Genomic DNA, 24,895 nt, shown 5'->3' with positions numbered 1-24,895 from the left:
GACATTTCTCATTTACTTAACTCATCACCTATTAATATCCATTTAGGTTTTCTAATTTTGTCACTGGTATAAACAACAATGAGCGTCTTTGTACACTTGCCAGATCGTTTCCTTGAGATATTTACTGCTGTTTTGCAGTTTGCCAAAAGTTTTAAACAATGTATGTTTTAACATATATGCCACAAAGATTTCAATGATACTATTAGCTCTTTGAAAAGATGGTGCAGGCATTTATATCCTCATTTTAAATATGAGGAACCTGAAACCCAGAAAGAAGGCGATGTGTTCCAAATCAGGTTGCTCTTCAGTGTGAGAGCTGGAACTAAAACTCATGTCTTCTGACTGTGGGTTAGTTTCCTTCCACTGCGGCACACTGCCAGACCTTGAATACCTTGAATACAAAGAGTGATTTTCTATTGTTGCTTCTTCATTTCTAAAAACATGATTCTTGATGTAACTTCCTTTTAGGTTCTTTGTATAATGTTCTAGAATTTATCCATTCAGATTAAAGGTTCGTATACCTTCGTTAGGGATACAGGCTAAAGATATACCGTCTGAAACATTTTACTAGCTTATCTGCACTAACATTTTCATTTAATTACTCAAATTACTCACTTATATTGTTATCTTCTGTATAAATAGCTCACACAGCCTCAGTTTTTTGTGTTTTGTTTTTAAAGCTTCAAGTTATCTTATTACCTTTGGGTACTAGCTTCAGTGGGCTGCGAGAATTGCTTTAATTCGAATGCCAGCTCTGTTACTTACTGTGTGATCTTGGGGTGAGTTATTTAAGTCTCTGCATGCATGGTGTCATCATCAATAAAATTCGAATAATAGTACATGTGTTATAGTGAGGATTAAATGAATTAACACATAAGGAGTGCAAAGCACGTTCTGGCATGCACTCATATGTTTATTATTTAATGTGCTAACTTAATTGTAAAACACTTAAAAGTCATTTTGTATTTTGACATCCTTTGTTTTTTGGTGAAATTTTTTGTATGATGTGTCCATATTCCTATAGATTTTCCCTCTCCTCACCTTCAGTTCCATGTAATACCTTCTGTTAATCTCGAACAGTGTCTTTATTTAGTCAAGCAAAGTGAGGAGCTGCCAGACTTACCTTGTTTCCCGTTGGTAATAAACACAAATTAAATTACTGACATTTTACAGATTATCTCAATCATTTTTAAAGACAGTGTAAAACAGAATAATGTGACTCCTCATTTGCTAAATGCAGGGTTCTGAGAGCTGTGGTAGCGGCTTTCTCACTCCCCGTAATCTGCTTTGTTTCTGCTACTTGAGGAGGAAAGCTCATTTGGGTTTTCCTTTTTGTCTTTATACCAGCACATGCAAATGACAATCCAGGCTCTCCAGGATGAATTGCGGATCCAGAGGGACCTGAACCAGCTGTTTCAACAGGATAGTAACAGTAGGACTGGTGAGCCTTGTGTGACAGAGCTGACGGAGGAGAACTTTCAGAGGCTGCACACTGAGCACGAGCGGCAGGCCAAGGAGCTGTTCCTCCTTCGAAAGACTCTGGAGGAGATGGAGCTGCGGATCGAGACTCAGAAGCAAACCCTGAACGCTCGGGACGAATCCATCAAGAAGCTTCTGGAGATGTTGCAGAGCAAGGGGCTTTCTGCTAAGGCTACTGAGGAGGACCATGAGAGAACAAGGAGACTGGCAGAGGCAGAGATGCACGTCCACCACCTCGAAAGCCTTTTGGAGCAGAAGGAAAAAGAGAACGCTCTGTTGAGAGAGGTGAGTGGCCACTTTCTCAGTTGTTACGACTGTCTTTTTTTCCTAATTAGTCAGCATTTTGACCTAGATAAATTTATATGCTCTCCTGAACTAGTGCAAGGGAATTTCTTCTTTCTTACCTAAATTCGGCACTGATTTCTGTTCTGATTTGCTGTCTTGTACGAGATGACATTGGCTGGCATGTATACTGGCTTAATACCTTTCTTGGTTTTTTTTTCCCCCCTCCTGATTTCTGTAGACTCATTTTGTTGCTAGAGGGGCACAGAATTTTCTTGATTTGTTTTTCATCTCTTGATTTGTTCATAGAGACACACACAACAAAACCAGAATTAGAGTAGCTAATTACTGCTCAATTTTAAAATATTAATAATTGAAAGTAAACGATTCCCTCATTTTCGGTGTGCTTATAAAGTCCTAGGCAGCAGTACTGGATGTTTGCCCTGTGGTTTCCATGGAAACTGTTGTCTTGCTGTAAAAGATACGTGATAGAAATTATTTGCTGGGCTTCCCTGGTGGCATGGTGGTTAAGAATCCGCCTGCCAATGCAGGGGACATGGGTTCGAGGCCTGGTCCAGGAAGATCCCACATGCCGCGGAGCAACTAAGCCTGTGCACCACAACTGCTGAGCCTGTGCTCTAGAGCCCCGAGCCACAGCTACTGAGCCCATGTGCCTGGAGCCCGTGCTCCGCAACAAGAGAGGCCACCACAATGAGAGGCCCGCACACCGCAATGAAGAGTAGTCCCCGCTCGCCGCAACTAGAGAAAGCCCGCATGTAGCAACGAAGACCCAATGCAGCCAAAATTAAATAAATAAAATAAAAAATATATATATATTTGCTGCCCTGGAGGCACAGCTAGAGGGAATGATACAGAGGTATGCTGTCACTTATTTTTAGAGAGGAACCTCAGACTTCAGCTGACCACTGTGACTACTGATAATTTTTCACTTTTCTATGTAATGCTTCATTTTAAGAAAGCTTAAGTGAAGAATTCATCTTACATTGAATTAAAAAAATGACATCTCTACTTCCCTATATGAGGTCAGAGTCTTCAGATAATTTTCACATTTGGATAGGGGGAAAATAAAATCTCAGAGCTATTTTAGTGCCAGTCTGAATAATCCCTTTTTAAATGAAGTGTGAGGAAGGCAGTTAAAAGCAGCAAAGCAGCAACTTCCCCGATGGTGGAAGCGGTCTGTATCTGCTCTCTGCAATATGGTAAACAGCAACTTCCCCTGATGATGGAAGTGGTCTGTATCTGCTCTCTGCAATGTGGTAGCCACTGGCTACATGTGACTGTTGAGTAGTGGAAATGTGGTTAGTGTGACTGAGGAACTGAATTTTAAATTTTCTTTAAATATAACTAATTTAAAATTAAATTTAATTAATCAAATTTAAATTTAAGTATCTCTGTGTAGGTAGTGGCTACTGTATTAGGCAGTGCAGCGATGCATAATGTAATGTTACCCGCTTTTCTTAATAATTTGTCTTGACCATCTTTCTTTCTTTGTCAGTACATGTAGAGTTTTGTAATTTCAATTGAATTTATAACGTTCTGTTGCAGTTATTTATATTTCTTACTGAAAATTTAGACTACTGTTAATTTTTCATTATTATAAAACTGTGCTGCAGTGAATATCCCTAGCCATATATCCCTGTACATTAATTTTTTTCTTTAGCATAAATTTCCAGAAATGAATCTGCTCAGCGTGTGTACGTTTTCAAAACTCTGAATATCAGTCTTGTCTCCCAGAGTGATTGGACCAGTTTATCCTCCCAGGAGCATATACTGTATTTTTACGGTTAATCTGCAGCTATGTATGTTACAATCTTCAAATTACTGGACTGTATTGTTTTAGAAAATTTTCTATCAACAACTACTGTGTTGTAGGCACTATCCTGAGTTTCTTTCAGTTTACTTTAGAGTTTATATTTTAATAAGGTAACCTGGAGCCAGGCCATAGAACATTGTTAGAGAAGGTGTGATCATCTCAAATCAAACAGCATGCAGCAGGAAAACCCTACCAGCATCGTGATGAACTTTGAATGTTATGTTTTTACTCCTTCTGTTCTGAATATTTCAACTTCTGCCCATTTATTTTTGAGTTTTAGAGTTAATAAATAGTGAATAGTTAAGGATTATGAAAAGCCACAGTGTTATTCTGGCAGAGAACAACCAGAAATATGGTGAATTTGAACAAGTAGTAGGAAAAAAAATGAATTTAAGACTAATTTTGAAGTAACAAGCTCTACAAATATTAAGTCCCACTTCTGAACATAATGTGGAAAGAAATGTAGGCCTTGTCAGTTGTATCAATACACAATTCCAGTTGCCGTTAGTAATGTAGCGTCATCTTACAGGAAGCACAGTCCTATGGATTAAAATTGTCTAAGAGCAAGTAGAAGTGATTGCTTCAGGAACACATGTTCAGAATGCTGGTTCCCCTTTCTTTTTCTCCTACTTGCCTTCAAGACTTAGGTCAAATTTCAGTTCTTCTGTGAATTCTTCCTTGTGCAGCTCTATACATCTAGGTAGATGAGCCAGTAATATTATAGTATACTTCCGTGTGTGTTTCTTCATTGTTCACTTAATTTTTTGCACCAAGGATGTGGAGATATATATATATATATGAAATTATATACATATGAAATTTTATATATATATATATATGTATGAAATTTTATCTTGTCAGTGTCTAACAAATGCACAGTGGGTACTCAAGAAATGCTGGTTGAATAAGTTGAAATGTAGGGAAAGAAGTTTACGCCTGGAGCTTACAGAAAGGACAGCTTTTCCAATTCTTTTTTCTCCAGTGTGACCACTGGGTACTCAAACCTAACGAAGGTTAGAAAACAAACTAAAACCCCAAACCAGTTTTGCTTATGAGTTTAGATGTAGAAGTTATAAATAAGATATTGGCAGATAAAATCAGCATTATGATAAAAGGGTAATATTCTGACCCAAAGGAGTTTATTCCAGGAATCCAGAACGGCTCAATATGGCATTCACAGTTATGATTTGTAAGAGGTGAAAGGAAAAGACAACCTTGTAGTGTTTGATAGCTGTCTCAAAGACATTAGATAGAATGTTACAGACACTTTGAAAACTAAACCAAGTGAACTAAAAATAAGAATTGAGTGACACTTTTATAGCATGATTTAAATAAAACAACTCAGTAAATGTGTATTATAAACATATTTTAAACTAGTAGCCAGAATTGTGCTTACTCTGACGTACACTAAGACGCATCCATTAAAGTTAGGGAGAGGCAAAGACAGCTGTGTTCATCAGTATTTACATTATTCTGGAAGTGTTAGGCAGTGCCGTTAGATAAGGAAAACGAAATAAATAATATCAGTACCGGTAATGGAAAGGATAGGGCTAAATTTTCATTACAATGTAGATGGGAACATTAATATAAAGATTCTGCTTTCCCCCAACTCTGTGAATTTAATGTAATCCCGATAGGAATATTCTTGACACGTGCCCAAATGATGTTGCAGTTTCTTTGCAAGAAGAACAGTGCGGGGACACTTGTTTAAGCAGCTCATGATATATGTGTTTTAAACCCAGTGATATTAAAATGTGTGGTACTGGCACAGTAATAGATGGATAGATTGATGAGACGGAATAGAACCCAGAAATAATAGAGTTTTAAGCATCTGATGCATGTTTGGGGATAATCGCCATCTATTTGGAAAACAGTACATAGTTACATCAAGCGAAGTTCTAGGTGAAATAAAGAGCTACTTCTTAAAAAATAACAACACTAGAAGAGAATGTAAGAAAAAGGTTTTAATACAATCTTGAGACAGGAAAGAATCTTTTATTGCCATAGCAAGAGCCTTAAACAATTAAATTTGTGTATGTTAGAAAATACAGGTAACAGAAGCTAAAATGGTAATTTGGAGTAAAGCTTTGTAACATTGTGGCTCGATGTTTCGTTTCCAGAGTGACAAGGTGCTAGAGGCACTCGGCACAGCCTTTCTTTGCTCATTACTCAACAAACATCCATTGAGCTTCTAGAATGTATGTGACCTTGGGTTACACGCTGGGTATACATTTTTCATGTCAGAACACATGGTCTGTGCCCTCCTAGAACTTAAAAATCTGGTGAGAGACAATAAACTGATAATTATGAGAGGAAATAAATTAGTTGAGTCTAATTATGTTGGGAGAGGGGATAAACAGGGTAAGCATCTTTGAGGAGGTGCCCTTTAAGGGAGATCTGAAGAAAGTTGAAACAGTCTTGCTGAGCATTTGGGTAAAATCATTTCATGAAGAAGGTTAACAGTTTCAAAGGCCTGATGAGAAGTTTTCAGGAGACAGTAAGGAGACTAGAGGACAAAAGCATATTGTTTAAGGGGAAGACAGGCATGAGATGAGCGGTTAAAGAGGTAGCGAGGGCCAGAGTCACTCATTCCATTCATCAGATATTTATTGGGCACTAACCCATGTGCAGAGCACAGAAATACAGTAGCAGTGAACAAAACAAAAATCCATGCCCTCTAGGAGACAAAGCACTTGCTTCAGGATCCCTGCAGGTAATGCAACAATTTTATTCAAAGTACAAGAGAAAACTGCGCCAATGTTTAATCAAGGGAGTGATCTAGTATAGCTTTTAAAATTTACTCTGGCTGTGTTGAGAATAAATGGGGGAGGGAGAATTACGAGTGAACAAGGAAGTCTAATAAAGAACTTAACAACTGTAGGTTGGGTGAGTGGTGACTTGAAATGGCTATTGTACATTATATCACTCGTGTGTCAAGAAAGGCAGAAAGAATTGAGAGCTGGCAACACTGGGATATCCATAGGTTTTATTATTATTGGATTATTGTCCATCTTTTAAAAAAGCGGGTTTTCGTCAATTCCAAGGCTCATAGCTTTTCCCATCTCAACAGTATGAAATTGAGTTAACAAGTCTTATCCTTGATGGCATCTTAAAATCTCTGTCATCAAGACTGCAGTCCTGCTCTATTTGTTTGCCTGTGTACTCACAAACAGTTAACAGCTGCTCATTTTAGTCAATGTTGTGAGCATTTTTGCTATTTCTCATGTTAACTTTAGCTGTTGTTCATTATGTCTTCAGTAATATTATGCTGTGAATCAGCATTGAAACAAACAGTTATTGGTATGGAGAAAGTTATAAGACAGTTCAAAATGATATATGATTAAACTTTATGGTTAAATAAGTAAAAAAGGGTCTTGCAATCAGTATAAAATAAAAATTCTGAATGATAGAAGCTTGGGTCATGGTTTATTTGGAGGCATTTCCTTCTTTTCTTTCCAGCACATTAAACAGTGGTTTGCCTTACAATCAGTGGCATCTTAGATTTGATGAAATACAGTAACATTAAAATGGCATTCATATCCAGGAACATTTGTGATTAGTTTTCCATTTTGTTTATGAACATGATTCTGTAGCTAGCAGGTAAATAATTCCCCCAAATAAAAGCCAAAGAAGAGAAACAAAAATTAAATTAAGCATTGTATTTTCTGTTTGTACTGAAATTACATTGTTACGTGACTTAGTGTTAGATTTTGTATTGTTTACTGGAGTGCCTTTCCTTTGATGGATAGAAGCGTGAAGACATCTATTGGACACATACTGAACTACAGTCAAGACGTGGTTAGTGCCTGGGGCCAGGCGTATGGAGTTTTAACAGGCTTTACAGGTGATTCTGTGATACACCAAAGTTCTCAGTCTGTTGGCAGAACATACCTGAACTGGCTATGGAATTTTTGGATCGGCTATCCATGTGCATACCAAGCATTGTCTATAGGCTGAATAAATATTTCAGTTCTATATGTGCTCCTGTTTTTTTGAAATGTAGCTCCTAGTGTGATGAATAAAATACTAATTTGTTGGGCATTCCCTAGCGGTCCAGTCGTTAGGACTCTGCGCTTCCGTTGCAGGGGCCATGGGTTCGATTCCTGGTCGGGGAACTAAGATCCGCATGATGCACAACACGGCCAAAAAAAAAAAAAAAAAAGAAATTAAAATACTAATTTGTTTTAAAACATTTACACATATGTTAATTTTTGTCTCTATAATATTTCAGTCAACAAACCTTGTTTAGTACAACTGCTCTCATGATAAGATTTGCAGCAGTGTTTGAGGTTTAAAAGCCCTCTTTAACTAGGTTCTAGGCTAGGAATTCTGGCTCTAACATGTCTGAGGAATGCCTGTCTGTATCTTTGGCAGTTGTAAGGTAAAAGCAGAGGAGGTTAGAGGGAAAAAAAGAGAAATAAACATATATAGAAAAAAAATAGAAACCTTGGACAAAAGAGTAGGAAGAATTAAAAAAGAAAGAGGGTCCCTAGTTAGTTTGCCCTTTCCTAGTGATTTTGGAAAGTGTGAACAGTTGCATCGCATAACTTGATTCAGGTTATCCTTCCTCACCTTTTTTTTCGTGTGTCATTTGTACCTCATTTCCATTTTGACAGGAAGATAGGTTTTCTCAGAAGCATGCCGTTACTTGAGATGGTAAAGGGTCAAAGTGCAGTGCTGTCTTACAACGGCGGAGTTGAGGTACAGGAAGAGTAGAGAGGGTTCCTTCTGCACTTCTCCGTGTGGAGTACAGTAAAGCCAGAACTTGTGTGGAGGATTGAAATCCGCTGAAGGGACGTCTGCCCTTGAACCAAGGGTGTGCTGGAGGCTAACACCTGAAACTTGAAAGAAAGAAAGTTCAGACATAAGGACTACTTTACAGTCGCAAATGCTCCTTTCTCTCAGTTGTGTAAGTAAATGTTGACTTACTTTTCAAAAGAAAGAAACTAACAACGGATAAATTTTGTTCCTAACTTGTTTGTTTTCTTTCTCTAGTCATTATTCTTTAGTAAGTCAGTGAGAGGAACTGAACACACTTTCTGCCGTGTACCACAGTTGACAGTATAACAAGATCCAGATAATTCTGCCTGTACTTTACTTTAATTTCTGTGCAGTGCAAATTTTCAGGCTAAAAAGAGGGAAATAAAGCAAGCACTAGCACATTCGACTTCTTACATTTGTCTGAATGCTACATTCTTTTTTATTCCCAGAGTCCTCTCCCTTTATTAACAGTGCAGGAGTCAGAGGCTCGATGTGCTCTCTGGGAAAGGGGAGTTGGTCAGCCCACTGACTGCAGGATGTGTTCATAATGAGCTTTAATGCGCAGGCCTTTGAATGGAAATCTGTTACGACTGATAGGTTTTACAAGATCTTAACTGGAACGCTTTATGCCTGCGAATGGTTTAAAGTGCACCCTAGTTCCTTAGCAGAGGAGGATTTTTTTTATTCAAATGGATTTCTTTCCTTATATATTGCTGATATGCTTGCTAGAGTTTAAAATGAAATTGTAATAGTTTCACTGTAAAGCATTTGGAAATTTCCCTAATTTGGAAGTAGGTAATGGGAAAGGCGTCAGATGAAATTAGTTCAGGGTCTGAATTGTGAGATATTTCAGAGAAATGCAGTTTTAGTATTTCAAGTAGTTGCAGAAATATTAAGTGAAAACTGTGAAGTGTAGGATAGAGGACTTTATTAAGAGGTGATGATTATTTACAATTAGCAGGATTCATTTTATTTTTGTTACATTTTAAAGTTTGCAGTCATTTATTAAACATATTATTAAATATCTGTGTGCCCAATTTGTCACCTGTTTACAGTGTAGGGAGTAGATTCAGTGTGGACAAACTAGAGGCTGGGGGGTTAACTGATGAATTTGTTGTTTTAATGCAGGTGAGAGGTGATTATGGCCTGAACTAATGTGTTCAGATTTTGTCCTGGATTAATGTGTTCTGCATTTTACTGTCTTAATGAAGTGTTTTATCTTGCAGGGGTTAATTGTGGATTAACTCGATCCTTAAGGAGACTTGCTTTTACACTCTGTTGGCTCTAGTCTAGGTAGCCTCCCCTCCAGGGCTAGACTGTCTCTACTCCTAAGATGTGGCCTTCCTGGTGTCTCTGCTCAGTGCCTCTGATGTTCTCTCCACTCTGGCTCTCTGGAGCTTGAATTCTTCCCAGCCCCATGTGAGTTCAGGTAGTTGCTCGACTCGTAGCTCTCTGGTAGTTGTTCTGTCCCCAGTAGTTGTTCTTTGACACTGTGGAGTCTTTCCCTGTACATGCAGGCTTAGTATTTGGTCAAAGACTCCAGGGGACCCCTGTCAGATCAGACACTGCTGCTTTTCTGGCTAGCGTCTTCCTCTGTGTCATTCTGCTCTGCACATTTCTATTGTCTTTGGGACTCTTACTCACTGATCTGTCTTCTGAGCTCTGCGGGACTGCTGTTTTCCATTTGGTCTTCCTGTCCCTGCGTCACATATTGGATAGCAAGTCCGGACCATAACCTTGTTAGTTTCTCTTCTCTCAAGGATCATAGTCCTGTGCTGCTTGTTTTCCAGTGTCTGAAAACAGTTGCTTTATGCATTTTTGTCTAATTTTAACATAGTTATGACAGGAGGGCTAGTCTTCTGTCTGTTACGATCAGATTGTGTTGACCTGGTAGAGGGTGAGAAGTAAATAGGAAACTCGTTGAAGGATTGAAAACAGACTATTGCCATGATTTGTTGATGCCTTATCTAGAGTACACCATTGCTTTCTTTAAAATGGACAGAGGAAATGAAAGGAAACTTAACTCGAGGCTGTTGTACTAATCTAGGCTTAAACTGGACTGGAAGTGGAGTGAAATGATAAATTCAAGAACTCTTTTGAAGCTGGAACAATTAGGACCTGCTCTAGAAGGTGGTAGGAAGTGAAGGTGTGTGAGGAATGAAAGGAGACACTGCTGTTTGGCTTGAACCTCCGGCAGGGCAATGCCGTTTAAGGAGATGGGCAAGACTCATCAATCTTCAGAGGAGGGGCTAGGTTAAAGAGGAGAAAATCACGAGTTTTGTTTTGAATGACATACGTTTGGGTGACCTAGTAAACATCTATATACATGTCAGATGGGCAGAGCAAGGGCAGGGCTAGAGTTTCACCAGCACTGTTCAGATGGGAAGTCTCCATCTGTATTCTCTGCCATCACTAGGGGCTGTACCGGGGTACTCTGGTACTGGCTGACTCAGAGACATCGACAGAATCTGACAAGAAGATAGCCTGAGGAGGTCTGGTAACTTCAGGGGGATCCTTGAAGACCCCAACTGTGATATTCTACCATCTCCTCCTTTCCTTTCTGATCCTGAACGCACTGACATTTGGATTGAAAAAAATAGCTATGTTTTTCTGCTATTTGCCACAGGTAGACTGTTTAGGAAACTTGTTCGGCAGTCTTACCTTCTTTTTCTTTCTGATCGTAGCCCCTCTAGAGAGAGATTTCCATCGTAGGTAGCCCGGTGGTTGTTGCTCTGGGGGAGGATGCTATGCAAAGGAGGTCGTCAACACAAATGCTTTCAGTTGTTTTGTGCAGTGTGGACTGTGGCTACTTTGATTTCTCCTTTTCTTTTTTTTTTTAAATAAATTTATTTATTTTTGGCTGTGTTGGGTCTTTGTTGCTGCGCGCGGGCTTTCTCCAGTTACGGTGAGCAGGGGCTACTCTTCATTGCGGTGCACGGCTTCTCATTGCGGTGGCCTCTCGTTGCGGAGCACAGGCTCTAGGCGCACGGGCTTCAGTAGTTGTGGCTCATGGGCTGTAGAGCGCAGGCTCAGTAGTTGTGGTGCACGGGCTTAGTTGCTCTGCGGCATGTGGGATCTTCCCGGACCAGGGCTCAAACCCGTGTCCCCTGCATCGGCAGGCAGATTCCTAACCACTGCGCCACCAGGGAAGTCCTGATTTCTCCTTTTAAAAAGGGACTATTTCTAATCCCCTTTTTGGATTGTTTGGAGTTCTGATAATATGTCTCAGAGTCCTGTGGAAGAGTGACACACAACATGGGGATGTGCCGGAGCTTCACCTCTTGTGGTGGCTGGGGTCTGTGTGACTTACCGTGTATAACCAGGTGTGCAGAGATGGGGACCCTCCTGTGCCCCTTAGCCTGAATGCAGTCTGTGTGCTCCCTGGTCCACAGGGAAAGGTCAGGAAGACAGAAAGTGGATCAGAGTATCTTACAAGGCCAGGGTAGTCATCTTTGCATGTAACTACTACTCACTTGCCTCTCCACTCTCCTGTTGAAAAAATGAGAGTGAAAAGGAGGACACTTACTCTCTTTTTTGCTTCTCTTGTATAGGAGATGCATCGGAGATTTGAGAATGCCCCCGATTCTGCCAAAACTAAAGCTCTGCAAACTGTTATCGAAATGAAGGTAAGTGAGAACTTCCTAAGGAATCTTATGTGTCATTTCACACTTTCAAGTGATCACACTTTCATGTGTGAGTTTAAGAAAGTGGTATGTAATAATAGTTCACTCGTTTTGTAGGCTGAGAAGGAATAGTAAGACTTAATGAAAACGACACATTAAATGAACTTCAGTTTCGTTTCCTCCAGCATTTCTTGGAGTCAGCTGTTCTCAAAGCTTTTGATATCAGGGCCCCTTATTCTCTTAAAATGACTCATTTCATTTGTTTTTAAGAAAATGTCTGCCAAATACCAAGTTTGTGCGTCAGTTCTTCTCTCGAGTAAGAATAGGGTTCCGTGAAAAAAGTACCTGATTCAGCTTGCAGCTCACAGAGCACCCAGTGCTGTCCTGGGAGCAGCATCACACCCAGGACGCAGCAGCCGGGCCTCCCCTTCCTATTTCATCACACAGAATGGTACAAAGATACATACTCAAGGGTTGAGCATATGAAAAGTCACCAGGGACATTCCTAAGTGAGCCAGTGTTTTAAAAATGTTCTTTCTTATTTTTCTTTTTTGTCTGAGAGCGCTGACACTGAAGAATACACTGACCGCTAGTATGGTTTGACGCTGTTGTCCAGAGGCAACGAATGCTTTTGCCTGTCCTTTATACCTTTAGTGCATGTGTCAACACAGTGGAAAAGGCACATAAAGTCGTAGTATTATTATGAAAATAGTTTTGCCTTCTCAAAAGGGCTAGGAGGCACCCCCAGGTTTTCACGGACTATACTTTGAGAGTCTCTGCTTTAGGTTACTGAGTAGTTAGAAATCTTTAGGCTGAACGTTATGGTGATTGGTGACTAAGCACTCGCCTTCTATGTTAAATTCCCTGGATTCAAAATCTGGCTTTATTTAACCAGTTGTATGACATAGAACAAGTAACCTAACCTCTCCATGCCTTAATTTCTTTATTGATAAATGGCGATAACAATAGTACCTATCCCATGGGTTCTTTTGTGGTTTAAATTAGTTAAAACAAGTAAAACACTTTAAACAGGACCTGGCACATAGTAAACATTCAGTCAGTGTTAGCTGCTATGCTATTATTATTTTTATTAAAAACATATTCTTTCTTGCAAGAGCTAGAAGACTCTTACAGATAGGGACCCCTCCCTCTACCCCTCCTTCCCTCTCTGTCTCTTTTTTTAACTTCTTTGTATCCCCTGAAAAGTTTGACACGGTGTTTTGCATCATGTGCCTTCATTTAATGTTTGTTGATGTGACAAGAATCTTTAGTTTTTGGTATATAAATAGTTTTATGAAAATAGATGCTTCTCAAGTACAGTTATCAGAATGGTTCTCTTAATTTAGATGATTTCCTCTTAAAACTATGTTTTTATTGTTGTATACATCTTTATTCTCACTGGGGAAAGGGTTTACTAAACAAATAGCAAATTAGTGGATTCTGGGTTCTTTATAGTTAGACAATTCATAGTCTTGAACGTAATCTTGTAAACAGCCTCTAGAAAGGTTTAATTACATGTTCACATTTCCCACAAGTTTATTTGTACATGTTATTTCCTGATCCCTGTTGGAACCTAAAAACACACGAGTGTACCTATGTTCACAGAATTATTTTGCTTGCCTTTTGATGGCATAGGGAAGTGTACTGGTTTTAACTGGCAGTAGATCTATTTTAAGTTGTGTTAACCTCCAGCCATTCTGCTAAGAAGCAAGAGACTGAGATTCTGGTGGCCCAGTGGGGTCAGGTGGATGTTATGTTGAAATTGCAGATGAAGTAGCTGAGATGCTGAGAGTGTGGCATGAGCTTGAGAGGATCATGAAGGTCTAGACTGGTCTTTGGGGGAAATGGGAAAGGAGGTGATGGTGGACTATAAAAGAGCCCAGCTGTCTTCAAGGTGACGTAACATTCTTTTCTCTCTCCTCCTCCTCTCCCTCCTCCTTTCTCCCACTTTCTTCCCTCTGCTTCCTTCTCCCTTCTCTAACTTTTTCTTTTCCCTTTAGCAGTGGAGGAGCAGGGAGGAATTACTGGACTGCTCTAGGGTTAGAGTTTTGCTGGGTAGATACAGCAGTATTACTGGGATGCAAGTGAATTGAGGGTGGAGGTGAAGGAGTAGTTGGGATGATCCGTCCAGGAATGTAGCCTGGATAGGAAGGAAGAGAATTCAGAATGGATGGGCAGGTTGGGAGAAAACGTAGAAGTTAGGGAGGTGGAGGACTCAGTGAGATGCAAGAGCAGCAGTTAATGTGAGTGACAGTGTGTCAGGCCTGGGAGGAGAGTCCTGGGTGATGTGGTCTTGTAAACTGGATAGCTAAAATGGACCGGAGGATGCGGGCGTTGGAGTTACGGACGTCAAGGAAGTCGGACATTGAAATCCTAGGATTATGGCAAGAGTGGCATTTGAAGGAGAGATCTATTGTCAGCCGGGTGCTGAAGACTTCTTCAGTGGGCGGGAGTGGCGGGGGAGCCCCTAGATGGCAGCCGTGCGGAGGGAGAGTGAAGAGGAGTGTGAGTTTTAAATGGGAGCAGCGGGCTTCCCTGGTGGCGCAGTGGTTGAGAGTCCGCCTGCCGATGCAGGGGACACGGGTTCGTGCCCCGGTCCGGCAAGGTCCCACATGCTGCGGAGCGGCTGGGCCCCTGAGCCATGGCCGCTGAGCCTGCACGTCCGGAGCCTGTGCTCCGCAACGGGAGAGGCCACAGCAGTGGGAGGCTCGTGTACCGCAAAATAAATAAATAAATGGGAGCAGCATCGAGGAACCTGGAGGTGCCCACACTTCTCCCTGCCACTCTGTGATGCTGGGGGATTAGTGGACTTCTCTGGAGAGCGTTCGGGGAAATTCTATCCTTTGGGAAAGCCTGGGTTTACTTAGAGCAGGGAGACAACTTTTGAAAAAAAAGTTGAGGATTTGGGAAATTTAACAAGGAGCAGAGGATTTCAGTGGACTCAGTGGGGTTGGTTGATTAATGATGGGAGACCCAGGGCTGGGCAAGTATAGAGTAGTAAGATGATAAAAACTTTATTTAGTTAGTTATTATACATTCTAGGAGTAAGAAACCTCCTTGGAAAGGGCTGTCCTCAAATAAACCCAGCCTGAGTACTGGTCGGTGCCACAGCTAGTCCAACGTGTCAGGCATTAATTTTCTGGCCTCATCCCAGAAAGTAGCCTGGAAGGTTCTTTTTCTGCCTCATGGCGTTCAGAGCTGCAGTTATGGTCCCTTTTTAGGTGCAGATTTTATGGTGCGTGATTTGATAGTGCGTGTCTGATTTGGTCAAGAGCTGCCTCTCTGTCTGTGCTGGGATTTTCAGATAGTGCATTTGAAGTCGTTTATTCATCCTTTATGGACCAGGATAGTTTTAAACGAGTAAATCAAAATCCTGGTTTAGGTTTAGAATGTTTCTGATTGTGTTAATTTAATATGTTTAATTTTGAACTAAATGTAAGTTGCATTTGAATAGATTTGTAAAAGAAAATTTTTGTTGTGTTATTTTTAAAGGTAATGCAATGCAAGTCAGAGGAGCACAGCCGTCGCTTCTCCCCCCAAACCTAAAACTAGCTAGTTGTGATTGTCTCATGATAAGTCCTTTAACTCTTACCGGCACACTCTCAGATAGCAAGGAAAGTCGGTCAAGGCAGGCTTGAGGTAAAGTGAAAAGAGGAAGTCAGTCTCCAAATTTCTTCCTAAAGGAATGGTTTCTATAAAATTCCAAATAACATAAAGCTATACTGCATTTATGCTCTTTGAGGTCTTTACTTCTTAGGTGAATAAGCATATGCAGCTATAAAGTATCTATTCTGTGTAGGAGTTTTTCTGTAATTGATGACATCTAAAGTAATCTGGGGATAAACTAGATACTGTGACAGACAAAACCAAGAAAATGAGTGTAGATGGTTGTTGTACTAGGAGGTGATATTCGTGGTGATGCTGATTTATAAGGACAGTGATGTTTCTTTTTAGAAATCATTATGAGATACGTCACATGCATGGTGAAGTATAGTGAATAAGTAAGATTACTAATGCAGTAAGTAACCTCCCCTTATCTGCAGGGGATAGGTTCCACCACCCTCAGTGGACTGAAACCACAGATGGTACCGAACCCTATATATACTGTGTTTTTTCTTATACATACCTATGATTAATTTTATAAATTAGGCACAGTGTGTAAGGGATTAACAACAGTAATTAATAATAAAATAGAACAGTTATAACAGTATGCTGTAATGGAAGTTATGTGAATAGGTCTCATTCTCTCTCTCTCTCTCAGTATCTTACTGCACAAATCTAATGCCTTCTTCATCTAAACTAAGCACTTGTCATGCACTGTAGTCGTAACTTTTGCAGTTTGAGGTGCAGCAGCAAAACTGGCACAAATTTCTCTTTCCTTCATCCCAATTTCACTCCTGGAAGATTCGTTCTTACTGTAGATCATAGCAACCTCAGCATATGATTTTTTCTCTTAGTGAGAACTGCCACCTTTTCACTTAAAAGAAGCACCTTACAGCTTCTCTTTGTCAAAACTGAATTGCCAGCATCACTACTCTTGTGCTTTGGGGACGGTATTAAATAAAATATTGTCACATAAAAACAGTCACTTGAACACAAGCACTGTGATGCCAGGACTGCCCATCTGATAACCGAGGTGGCTGCTGTGAGTGACTAACGGGCAGGGGTGCACTGGACAAAGGGATGATTCACGTTCCGGTGGGACAGAATGGGATGGTGTGAGATTTCATCATATTGATTGGAACAGCGGTGCACAGTTTAAAACTTCTGAATTGTTTTTTTCTGGAATTTTCCATTTGATATTTTCTGACCGCAGTTGACCTCAGGTAACTGAAACCACAGAGAGCAGAACCACGGAAAGTAAAACTGTGGATAAGTCGGGACCACTGTGTGATAAAATGTAACTGTTAGCATAATTATTCATCCCTTTGCTTTTCTACAGTGGGAGGTTATCAGATCTTTATTATTGTAGATAGGGTTATACGAATTATTGTGTAAGTCTTTGAAACCTTCTTACTCTTTTCCCCACTCCTTTGGGAGCATAAGTAAGCCTTTTAGAGGTCATCAAGTAAAACGATAAAATATTATAGCTAGAAAAGGTTTTACTGTTAATATTACAAATGTTTTCACTAGAAGTTCGTTGACCATAAAGTACTAAGAAACTTTAACTAGTTTTCCATTGCTTCTACTTCTTCAGTTAATACTCTCAACTTTAATCAAAAGGGTGCAGAGGAAAGGCTAGAGGAAAAAATCATAGTATAGATCTCAGTCCTCCTCCTCTCCACCATATGGCCATGAAGGATATATTTTAGAAGCAAGGCACCAGTTGCAATATTTCTACATATTTGTTTATCTTTATTAAATTTCACATCTGTAAAGACAGGCTTGTGCAACCTCTCTGACTTTTTGCGAATACTTTAATGTCTAAATCTTCCTTTGTCCTCAGGATTCAAAAATTTCCTCTATGGAGCGTGGGCTCCGAGACTTGGAAGAGGAGATTCAGATGCTGAAATCGAACGGGGCTTTGAGTACTGAAGAACGAGAGGAAGAAATGAAGCAAATGGAAGTCTATCGGAGCCATTCTAAATTTATGAAAAACAAGGTAATGGTGTGTGATACTGTAATTTTTAAATGGGGTTTGAAAAATTGATGCATGTTCCTACTTCTGTAGTGATGGACTTCATGCTGTTTTATCAGGCTTCAGGGAAGAATACTTGTACCGTAATTCTTTCAGATAGAACTTTCCAGAATTAAAGTCAATTACTGATGTTGCATGGTTATTTCAAATTTCACTTAAAAGAAAAATTACTTGTGTGAGGCTAAGTGTGTATTATCACGGTTTAACATTTCATGTCTACCAGTACTTCTGAGGCGATTAGTAGGATTACATCCAGATGAGTTTTTCTCACTCTATGAAACATCATGTTCTTGATGTCTTGTGAACAAATTTAGAAGTGAAATGCAGCCTAAGAGACTGAATCCACCTCCCCTTTTTTTTTCCTGAAATGGCTTAAATAAAACCGTGTTTTCCCTTCAAACACAGTTCCCTAAAGGAAACCCCTTTGTGCTCTCCCTTGGAGAAGACCCATGTGTATCAGGTTTATTGTTTCCCACGTGCACTTGGGGTGTATGTACAGTAGGATAAGCATTGCTGAGACATATCAGTCTGTATTATAACCTCAGTCACAGTATTCCTTCCTTAGAGCCAAAGGCATTTATTTTGTTTCTATAAACTATTTTAGGTAAATTGGAGGATTTAGTTTATTACAGTTATCAGTTTATCAGGTCTGTGGTGTTTTAAAGATCATAATTTCAATTGTAAAATATTAGCTAGAAAGTAAGTGTTCCTTCCCCTCCCCCTGCCCCCCATATCCCAATTGTGTTAGTTCCCTAATTTCTCAGAAGTGAAAACTGTTCCTTTAATGATGCAGTTTCTGGCTTCTTTCTGTGATACCCATACCTGCATATAAATCAGTAGAATATTCCTCTATTATTTTAAGAATCTGTTACCAATGACTATGGCCAATTTCATGTAACTTTTAGAACTTAAAACTTCACGTATCCAACTTTCTGTTAGTTTTGACTTATCATTCTAACTTGAGAACAAAATAAAATATTGTCTCTGCTTCCCATTTGCTGATTAGCACATTTCAGTCCATTACCCTATGGGAATAGTGAGCCCATCTAGGGTCCTTTGAAGAGGAAATTAGGGGAACAGATTTGATTGTGTTATATGAGTTATTGTTATTTCCAGTTACTGCTCTGGCTCAAAAGCAGATAATAAAAAGACCTAAGTTGACACATGAGTGAAAAAGAATAACAATGTCGTGACAGGTAGAGCAACTGAAGGAGGAGCTAAATTCGAAAGAGGCTCAAGGGGAGGAGCTGAAAAAGAGAGCAGCTGGTCTTCAGGCCGAGGTCTTTGCCGTAAGATTTACCCTTTGCGTGCAGTGGCCCCACAGTGGGGCCCTGCTGCTCTGGCTCTGGGTGCTCACACTTTCACTCTGTGGTCGGCAGCTTTGCCCGGTACTAGCACTAACCAGCCTGCTCTGCTCTTTAACTGACTCCTGTTCACCCGTTTGACCCACGTGCCGCCCTGTGTGCAGCGAGCCCTCATGTGCTCTGGAAGCCCTGTCCCTGGTTTTTTACTGTTGCTTTGCCACTGTGTGGATGGTGCTTCAAAGCTGTTTTTTCTCGACTCCTTTCCTGTTACCAGAAACTTGTTGATTTATGTGAATGGTCTCTTTTCTCTTCTTAGGTACAAAGAATGTGCAGATGTTCTAGGTCCATCACCCAGGGTTTATTTCAATCTGATTTCTTGAGTGAAGTGCTTTACCTTCATATGTAGGCATCATCTTTAAGTCCCCGATAGGTGATTTTGCAACAAATTTTACTTTCTTTGGAACGAACAGATGTATTGAAGTGATTAGCTCATTTAGTTATCTAGTAAATTAGAAGTAGCATGAAACTTAAAGTCTCTAAATCTATTCAGTAGCTCAATCATCTGTCTAGAGAACTTGAAATTCCATTTCAAACTGTGATAAAATGATTATAATAAAATAGCTAACACTTGAGTACTTATTACAAGCATTTTATAACCTACTAAGGTAGGTATATTCTCAACCCAATTTATGTATAAGGAAGCTGAGGTAACACAGTGGTGCTCAGGAAACACAGTTAGTAAGAGGCAGAGTTTGAGTTTTACACAAGCCATTTGGTTCCAGAACCTGTGCTGGTAAGCTCTGCACTCCACTGGCCTATACTAGGCTGTGCACACATTTGTCTCACAAGTGTCAGGAAAATAACTGCTTCTGAAAATTACGGTAGGATAAGACTGGAATGCAGCATTAAAAGAAAAAAAAAACCACTTGTGCTAATTTAGTGTTTGCTATTTATGGACCATTTTATAGTATAGATAGAAAAGTGAGATATTTTGTCTAAAAGGGTCCAGTTTGGTTTGTTGTAACCATGTATTGTCTAGAGGAGAAGTTGATCTATAACTTTTTTTCCCTCAGCTAGTATTACTAATTTCTTTTTGTGTCGAACAACAGGCTAAACAGTCTATACATTTTTTTAGTTTAATCTGTATGCAATACAGTGGCACTGGTTTGCTTTCTCCATCTTACTGATTAGGAAACCAAGGCTTAGAGAGGTAGTTACCCAAGAAGACACACTCATTCGTTCTCACGTGGGATTGACTGCAAAAGCCTTATGCTCCTAATTTTTTTTTTTTTTTTTTTGCGTTACGCAGGCCTCTCACTGCTGTGGCCTCTCCCATTGCGGAGCACAGGCTCCGGACGTGCAGGCTCATTGGCCATGGCTCACGGGCCCAGCCGCTCCACGGCATACGGGATCTTCCCAGTCCGGGGCACGAACCCGCGTCCCCTGCATCAGCAGGTGGACTCTCAACCACTGCGCCACCAGGGAAGCCCTATGCTGCTAACTTTTAAGGGAAATTTGTGCTTCTAAACTCTTCTATTTAGGATATTTTCTTCAGTTTTCTCAGTCTTTATGGTCAGTATAGCATTATTTCAGGATTATTTAGTAATGCAGATGATGAGGAAACTGAGATTTTATAGTTATTTTTGATCACATGGTCCAGAGGTAGCTGGAAATTTGAGTAATCTTTAAGCCATAGTTCTTTAGATGATGAGGTGAGAACATTTTGAACGTTTCTCCTGACTATTTATTCATACCACAAGTGCGTTTTTAGTGCATTCTGTTTGTTAGGGGTGGGACGTTGGTAAAGGGATGTCATGAAAGATGCTACACCATTACAGTATGTGGCAGCTCCTGGGTACATATCTGTGTTACAGGATGGAAGTAGCTGCTGTTTACAGCTATCTTCCACTGATGTCCTTACCAGCTGCAAGTATTTTGCATACAGTGAGCACACAAAAATGTTTGTTGAATGAATGAATATTATATTTGCAAGTAGAGATTTCATGCATATGAGAAAAATGCTTGTCTTCCTGCTGAAACAGAATAGTAAATTATAAGTTTATTTTTAGTGCTCCTTAAAAGTAATTTTAATTACAGTAAAATTTATTTCATACTTTCTCATGGGAAATTATTCACAAAAACTTTGTCCCTTATGCCTAAGATTATTACAGTCAAAATACTTTAGATACATTCAACTTCTTAAAAAGTATTTTTTGTTTCATCAGTGATACTGAGATTACTGACTTCTTGTCAAATTTATACTTCCAAGAGTCTATATTTTAGTGTATAGCTAGCTACTTTGCTTAGGCAGTAGATATAATATAAAAACAGATAAGATTTCTGTTAATTTGGCTTACATTTAGAATAAAAGAGTAAGGGCTTCCCTGGTGGCGCAGTGGTTGAGAGTCCGCCTGCCGATGCAGGGGGCACGGGTTCGTGCCCCGGTCCGGGAAGATCCCACATGCCGCGGAGTGGCTGGGCCCGTGAGCCATGGCCGCTGAGCCTGCGCGTCCAGAGCCTGTGCTCCGCAACGGGAGAGGCCACAACAATGAGGCCCGCGTACCGAAAAAAAAAAAGAAGAATAAAAGAGTAAAAATTCTTAGAAACAGTAGAAATATAAAGGAGATGTTTGATGTTAAACGTTTTCTAAGTTAAGATGAGAAAAATTTATGGGAGAGTGAGTGGCACCTATCGATTTATGGATTGCTCTGTCAGAGTAATTCAAATCTGATTACACATGTAGATTCTTACAGAATGAGATTTTATGCGTTCTTTATTTAGGTTATATACTTTTATCCATTTAGTTGATATGACATGTTGTAGGTAATATAACTTTGTAGGTGGAATCTTTTTTTTAGGTCAGTACTCCTAACTCCTCAAAATTACATAATTTTTAGAAAGCACATGTTTATAATGCCTTATAACACTAAAGTGGCTTTTTAAGAAGGACTTTATGTACACTTTCATTTGAGAATGAAAAAAAACAATGAAAAAATAAATGTGCAGCTTTTGAGTTTAAATAGCAATAGTAGGAAGTTTCTTTTTTCTTTCTGTATTCCATCTACACTAATCCTGCTGTATGATTTGAAGTTTCTTATGACTTAATAAGATGAAAACTGCTTTAGTCATGTTCAGATGCTTACTACTGTCTCATAGTCATCTAAGTGAATTGGGATTTTTCTTCTTCCATTCCTTTTCTAACGGATTTCAAAAGTTTAGGGGAGACAATAAATGAAAACTGGAAATTTTGCTATTAGTTGAATAAGCTTTGTTTTTTTGGGGGGGGGTCAGCTAAGATTAGATGATGCAAAAAGATGAATTGTGTCCTGTCATAAAGTTAATGCTGTATATCTTGACGTGGATCTGTCAAAGACCCAGATCAGAGGTGGTGGTTTTATTTCTTTTTTCCTTATACTGCTTTTTCTTCTTCTCTAGATTGGTCAGGTGAAGCAGGAGCTGTCCAGAAAGGACACAGAACTACTAGCCCTACAGACAAAGCTAGAAACACTCACCAACCAGTTCTCAGACAGCAAGCAACACATTGAAGTGCTGAAGGAGTCCTTGACTGCTAAGGAGCAGAGGGCTGCCATCCTGCAGACCGAGGTAAAAGGAGTTGTGGGATTTGCACGGAGCCCATTCCTTGGCACCTTTTCTTGTGTATTACCTGTGCACTTCTTGTTGTGTTGAGATACGGGAGCTATGAATAATATTATGATGGATTCTTTAGCGATGTGGTCAGTTATAGTACTAAACTATAGCCATCTTGTTTCTATTGTTCTTGTATCTAACAAATTAAACCAGTGCAGTTAATATATGTTTTTGATACTTCAGACTTTGACTAAGTCTGTGCTTCTAAGTAGACTTTAAACTAATGATATGAAATGAAAAGATAGTTGTAAAAGCATTTGTCCTCACCTGTGGTAAATCTTTCAGTCATGAATGGGAGTGAGCTTGGTCAGCCTGTGTTGGGTTATTAAGTGTCCTTAATTTTTGGTATTATGAATAGCTTTAAGTAAGCAAACTGTGGAATCTAGAAATGTTTGAGATAAATCTTGTTTTGAACTGCAGATTATTAGACACGTGCCTTCATGTCCTGTTTGAAAATAAAGTTAGCATTTTTAGAAATATTAGAAGATTATCTAGTCTGCCAGCCTTGATTAGAGGTAGGAACACACTAAATAATTCCAGACAGATGAGAATCTATCATATTTGCAATGAGAAGGAATTGATGATGCTATTTGGATTTGCTGTCTTAAGGAAAATATTTTCTAAAGATCTCAGTGAAATAGAGAATTTAGGTAGGAATAGGTAAGCAGTTCTGCTGTATAGAAGAAAAATAAAGCATACAGTATGGATTAATTTTTTCTTTTCTTTTAAAGAACAAGATAATAGGTAAATAAAGGCATAGTGTAATGAAAAAAGGAATGGGTAGTAAAAAGAATGCATAAAAACATCTCAGACCCAGAAGTTCAGAATCTTCAAGCGAGGAGGAATGGGAAAATGACCAAAATGTTTCATATAGTATTTTATTTTTTTACAGTTTGGGATTTTGTTGAAAATGAGAGATTTGGATGATATATTTATAATTTTCCTTACAAATTATACTTTTTCTATTTTGATCACGTTTCATTTTATCGTGATACCTCAGAGGGCTATTTTGGGATAAATAAGGCTCTGGCCCCACAGTTACTGAGTGAACTTCAGTTTTACCACTTGCTACCAGGTGCAGGGTCCTGGGCACATTACTTAAGTTCATTGCGCCTTGTTTTACATCTATAAGATGAAGAGGAGTTCCTGCCTCATTAGGTTGTTAGCATTAAACGAATTTATTCACTCCTAGTGCCTGGCACATAGTAAGGTCTTTGTCAGTTATTGGCATCATTCTAATTCTTGTAATACTATCAGCTGATATATGTAAACTGTTAAAACAGTAAGAGATTCTTATTGCTTTTCTTTTCATTGGCATAAATTTTATGTAGAAGGTCTGCTATTTAATATTTTTATCAAGCTAAATTAAGGTTTATTCAGGGAGTTGCAAATATAAAATTATCTGAAAAATGTTACCTGCAAATTTATTAATTTGTGGCTTTATTAGAGTTTTTCACATCAATGCCTGGTATGCGTGCAGTACTACAAAAGGGTCAAAAGAGGGCACCAGTGTTTTGGAGGTGAGCCTGTTGCCAAGTTTGCTGCTGTGATAGTTTTGGATGGAGGTGGCAGGTGTGGGAACCAGGGGACCAGGCAGTTGGTTAATGATAATGCAAACACTTAAAAGCTTGTCACAGTCTAATAGATGACTTCTTCCCCTTGGCAGTCCATCCTTCTCTTTGTACCACCCTCTGAAATAGTGTTCTTATTAGCTAGGTCTCACACAGATGGGCTTGTGATTGGTTTCTTGTACCACAGAGAACAAAGACTGTATTTGTGGTCATTCTTGGATGGTTTTTATATTTGTTTTTAGGACTAACTGAGTTTCAGTAATTACCCTTGTAAGTTTTTAGGACAACTGCTCCAATATAAGGGTCTCATTCTAAAAGATAACAGTAGAAAAGCTAACTTCCTTTGAATTGGGGGTGACTCTATGAATGTTATGTGCCTGTCTATCAGGATCTGCTTTTTCTTCTTAAATTACTCTGGGGACACTTGGCAAGGCTCACTTTCTCCAAAGCAGCTTTCTCCTGTTGGATCCCATAAAAGACAGTTCGAACCAGCTCTCTGAAAGTTCTCACCTTTTTCTATAATTGCTATATTTCTGTTCCTATAATTGCTCTTTTTTTAAAAAAATAAATTTATTTTATTTATTTATTTTTGGCTGCATTAGGTCTTCGTTGCTGCGCGCGGGCCTTCTCTAGTTGGCGGCGAGCGGAGGCTACTCTTTGTTGTGGTGCACGGGCTTCTCACTGCAGTGGCTTCTCTTGTTTCAGAGCACAGGCTCTAGGCTTGCAGGCTTCAGTAGTTGTGGCACGTGGGCTCA

General features: G+C 39.5%; 1 protein-coding gene across 2 annotated transcripts in view; it reads left to right on the top strand.

Annotated features, from left to right (window-relative positions):
• Window positions 1–24,895, top strand: part of ERC1 (ELKS/RAB6-interacting/CAST family member 1) — a 394,109-nt gene that overhangs the window by 85,276 nt on the left and 283,938 nt on the right. For both annotated transcript variants that reach the window (XM_082665275.1, XM_082665274.1), the window contains exons 3-7: window positions 1,348–1,764; window positions 11,908–11,982; window positions 17,426–17,581; window positions 18,814–18,897; window positions 22,357–22,524. In XM_082665275.1, coding sequence (XP_082521401.1) covers window positions 1,348–1,764; window positions 11,908–11,982; window positions 17,426–17,581; window positions 18,814–18,897; window positions 22,357–22,524 — 900 coding nt within the window. The remainder of the gene's footprint in view (window positions 1–1,347; window positions 1,765–11,907; window positions 11,983–17,425; window positions 17,582–18,813; window positions 18,898–22,356; window positions 22,525–24,895) is intronic.

The sequence above is a fragment of the Grampus griseus genome (assembly GCF_964374135.1).
Source record: "Grampus griseus genome assembly, chromosome: 11".
Classification (NCBI taxonomy): domain Eukaryota; kingdom Metazoa; phylum Chordata; class Mammalia; order Artiodactyla; family Delphinidae; genus Grampus; species Grampus griseus.
The sequence above is the reverse complement of the archived record's forward strand: the minus strand, read 5'-3'. Positions and strand labels throughout refer to the sequence as shown.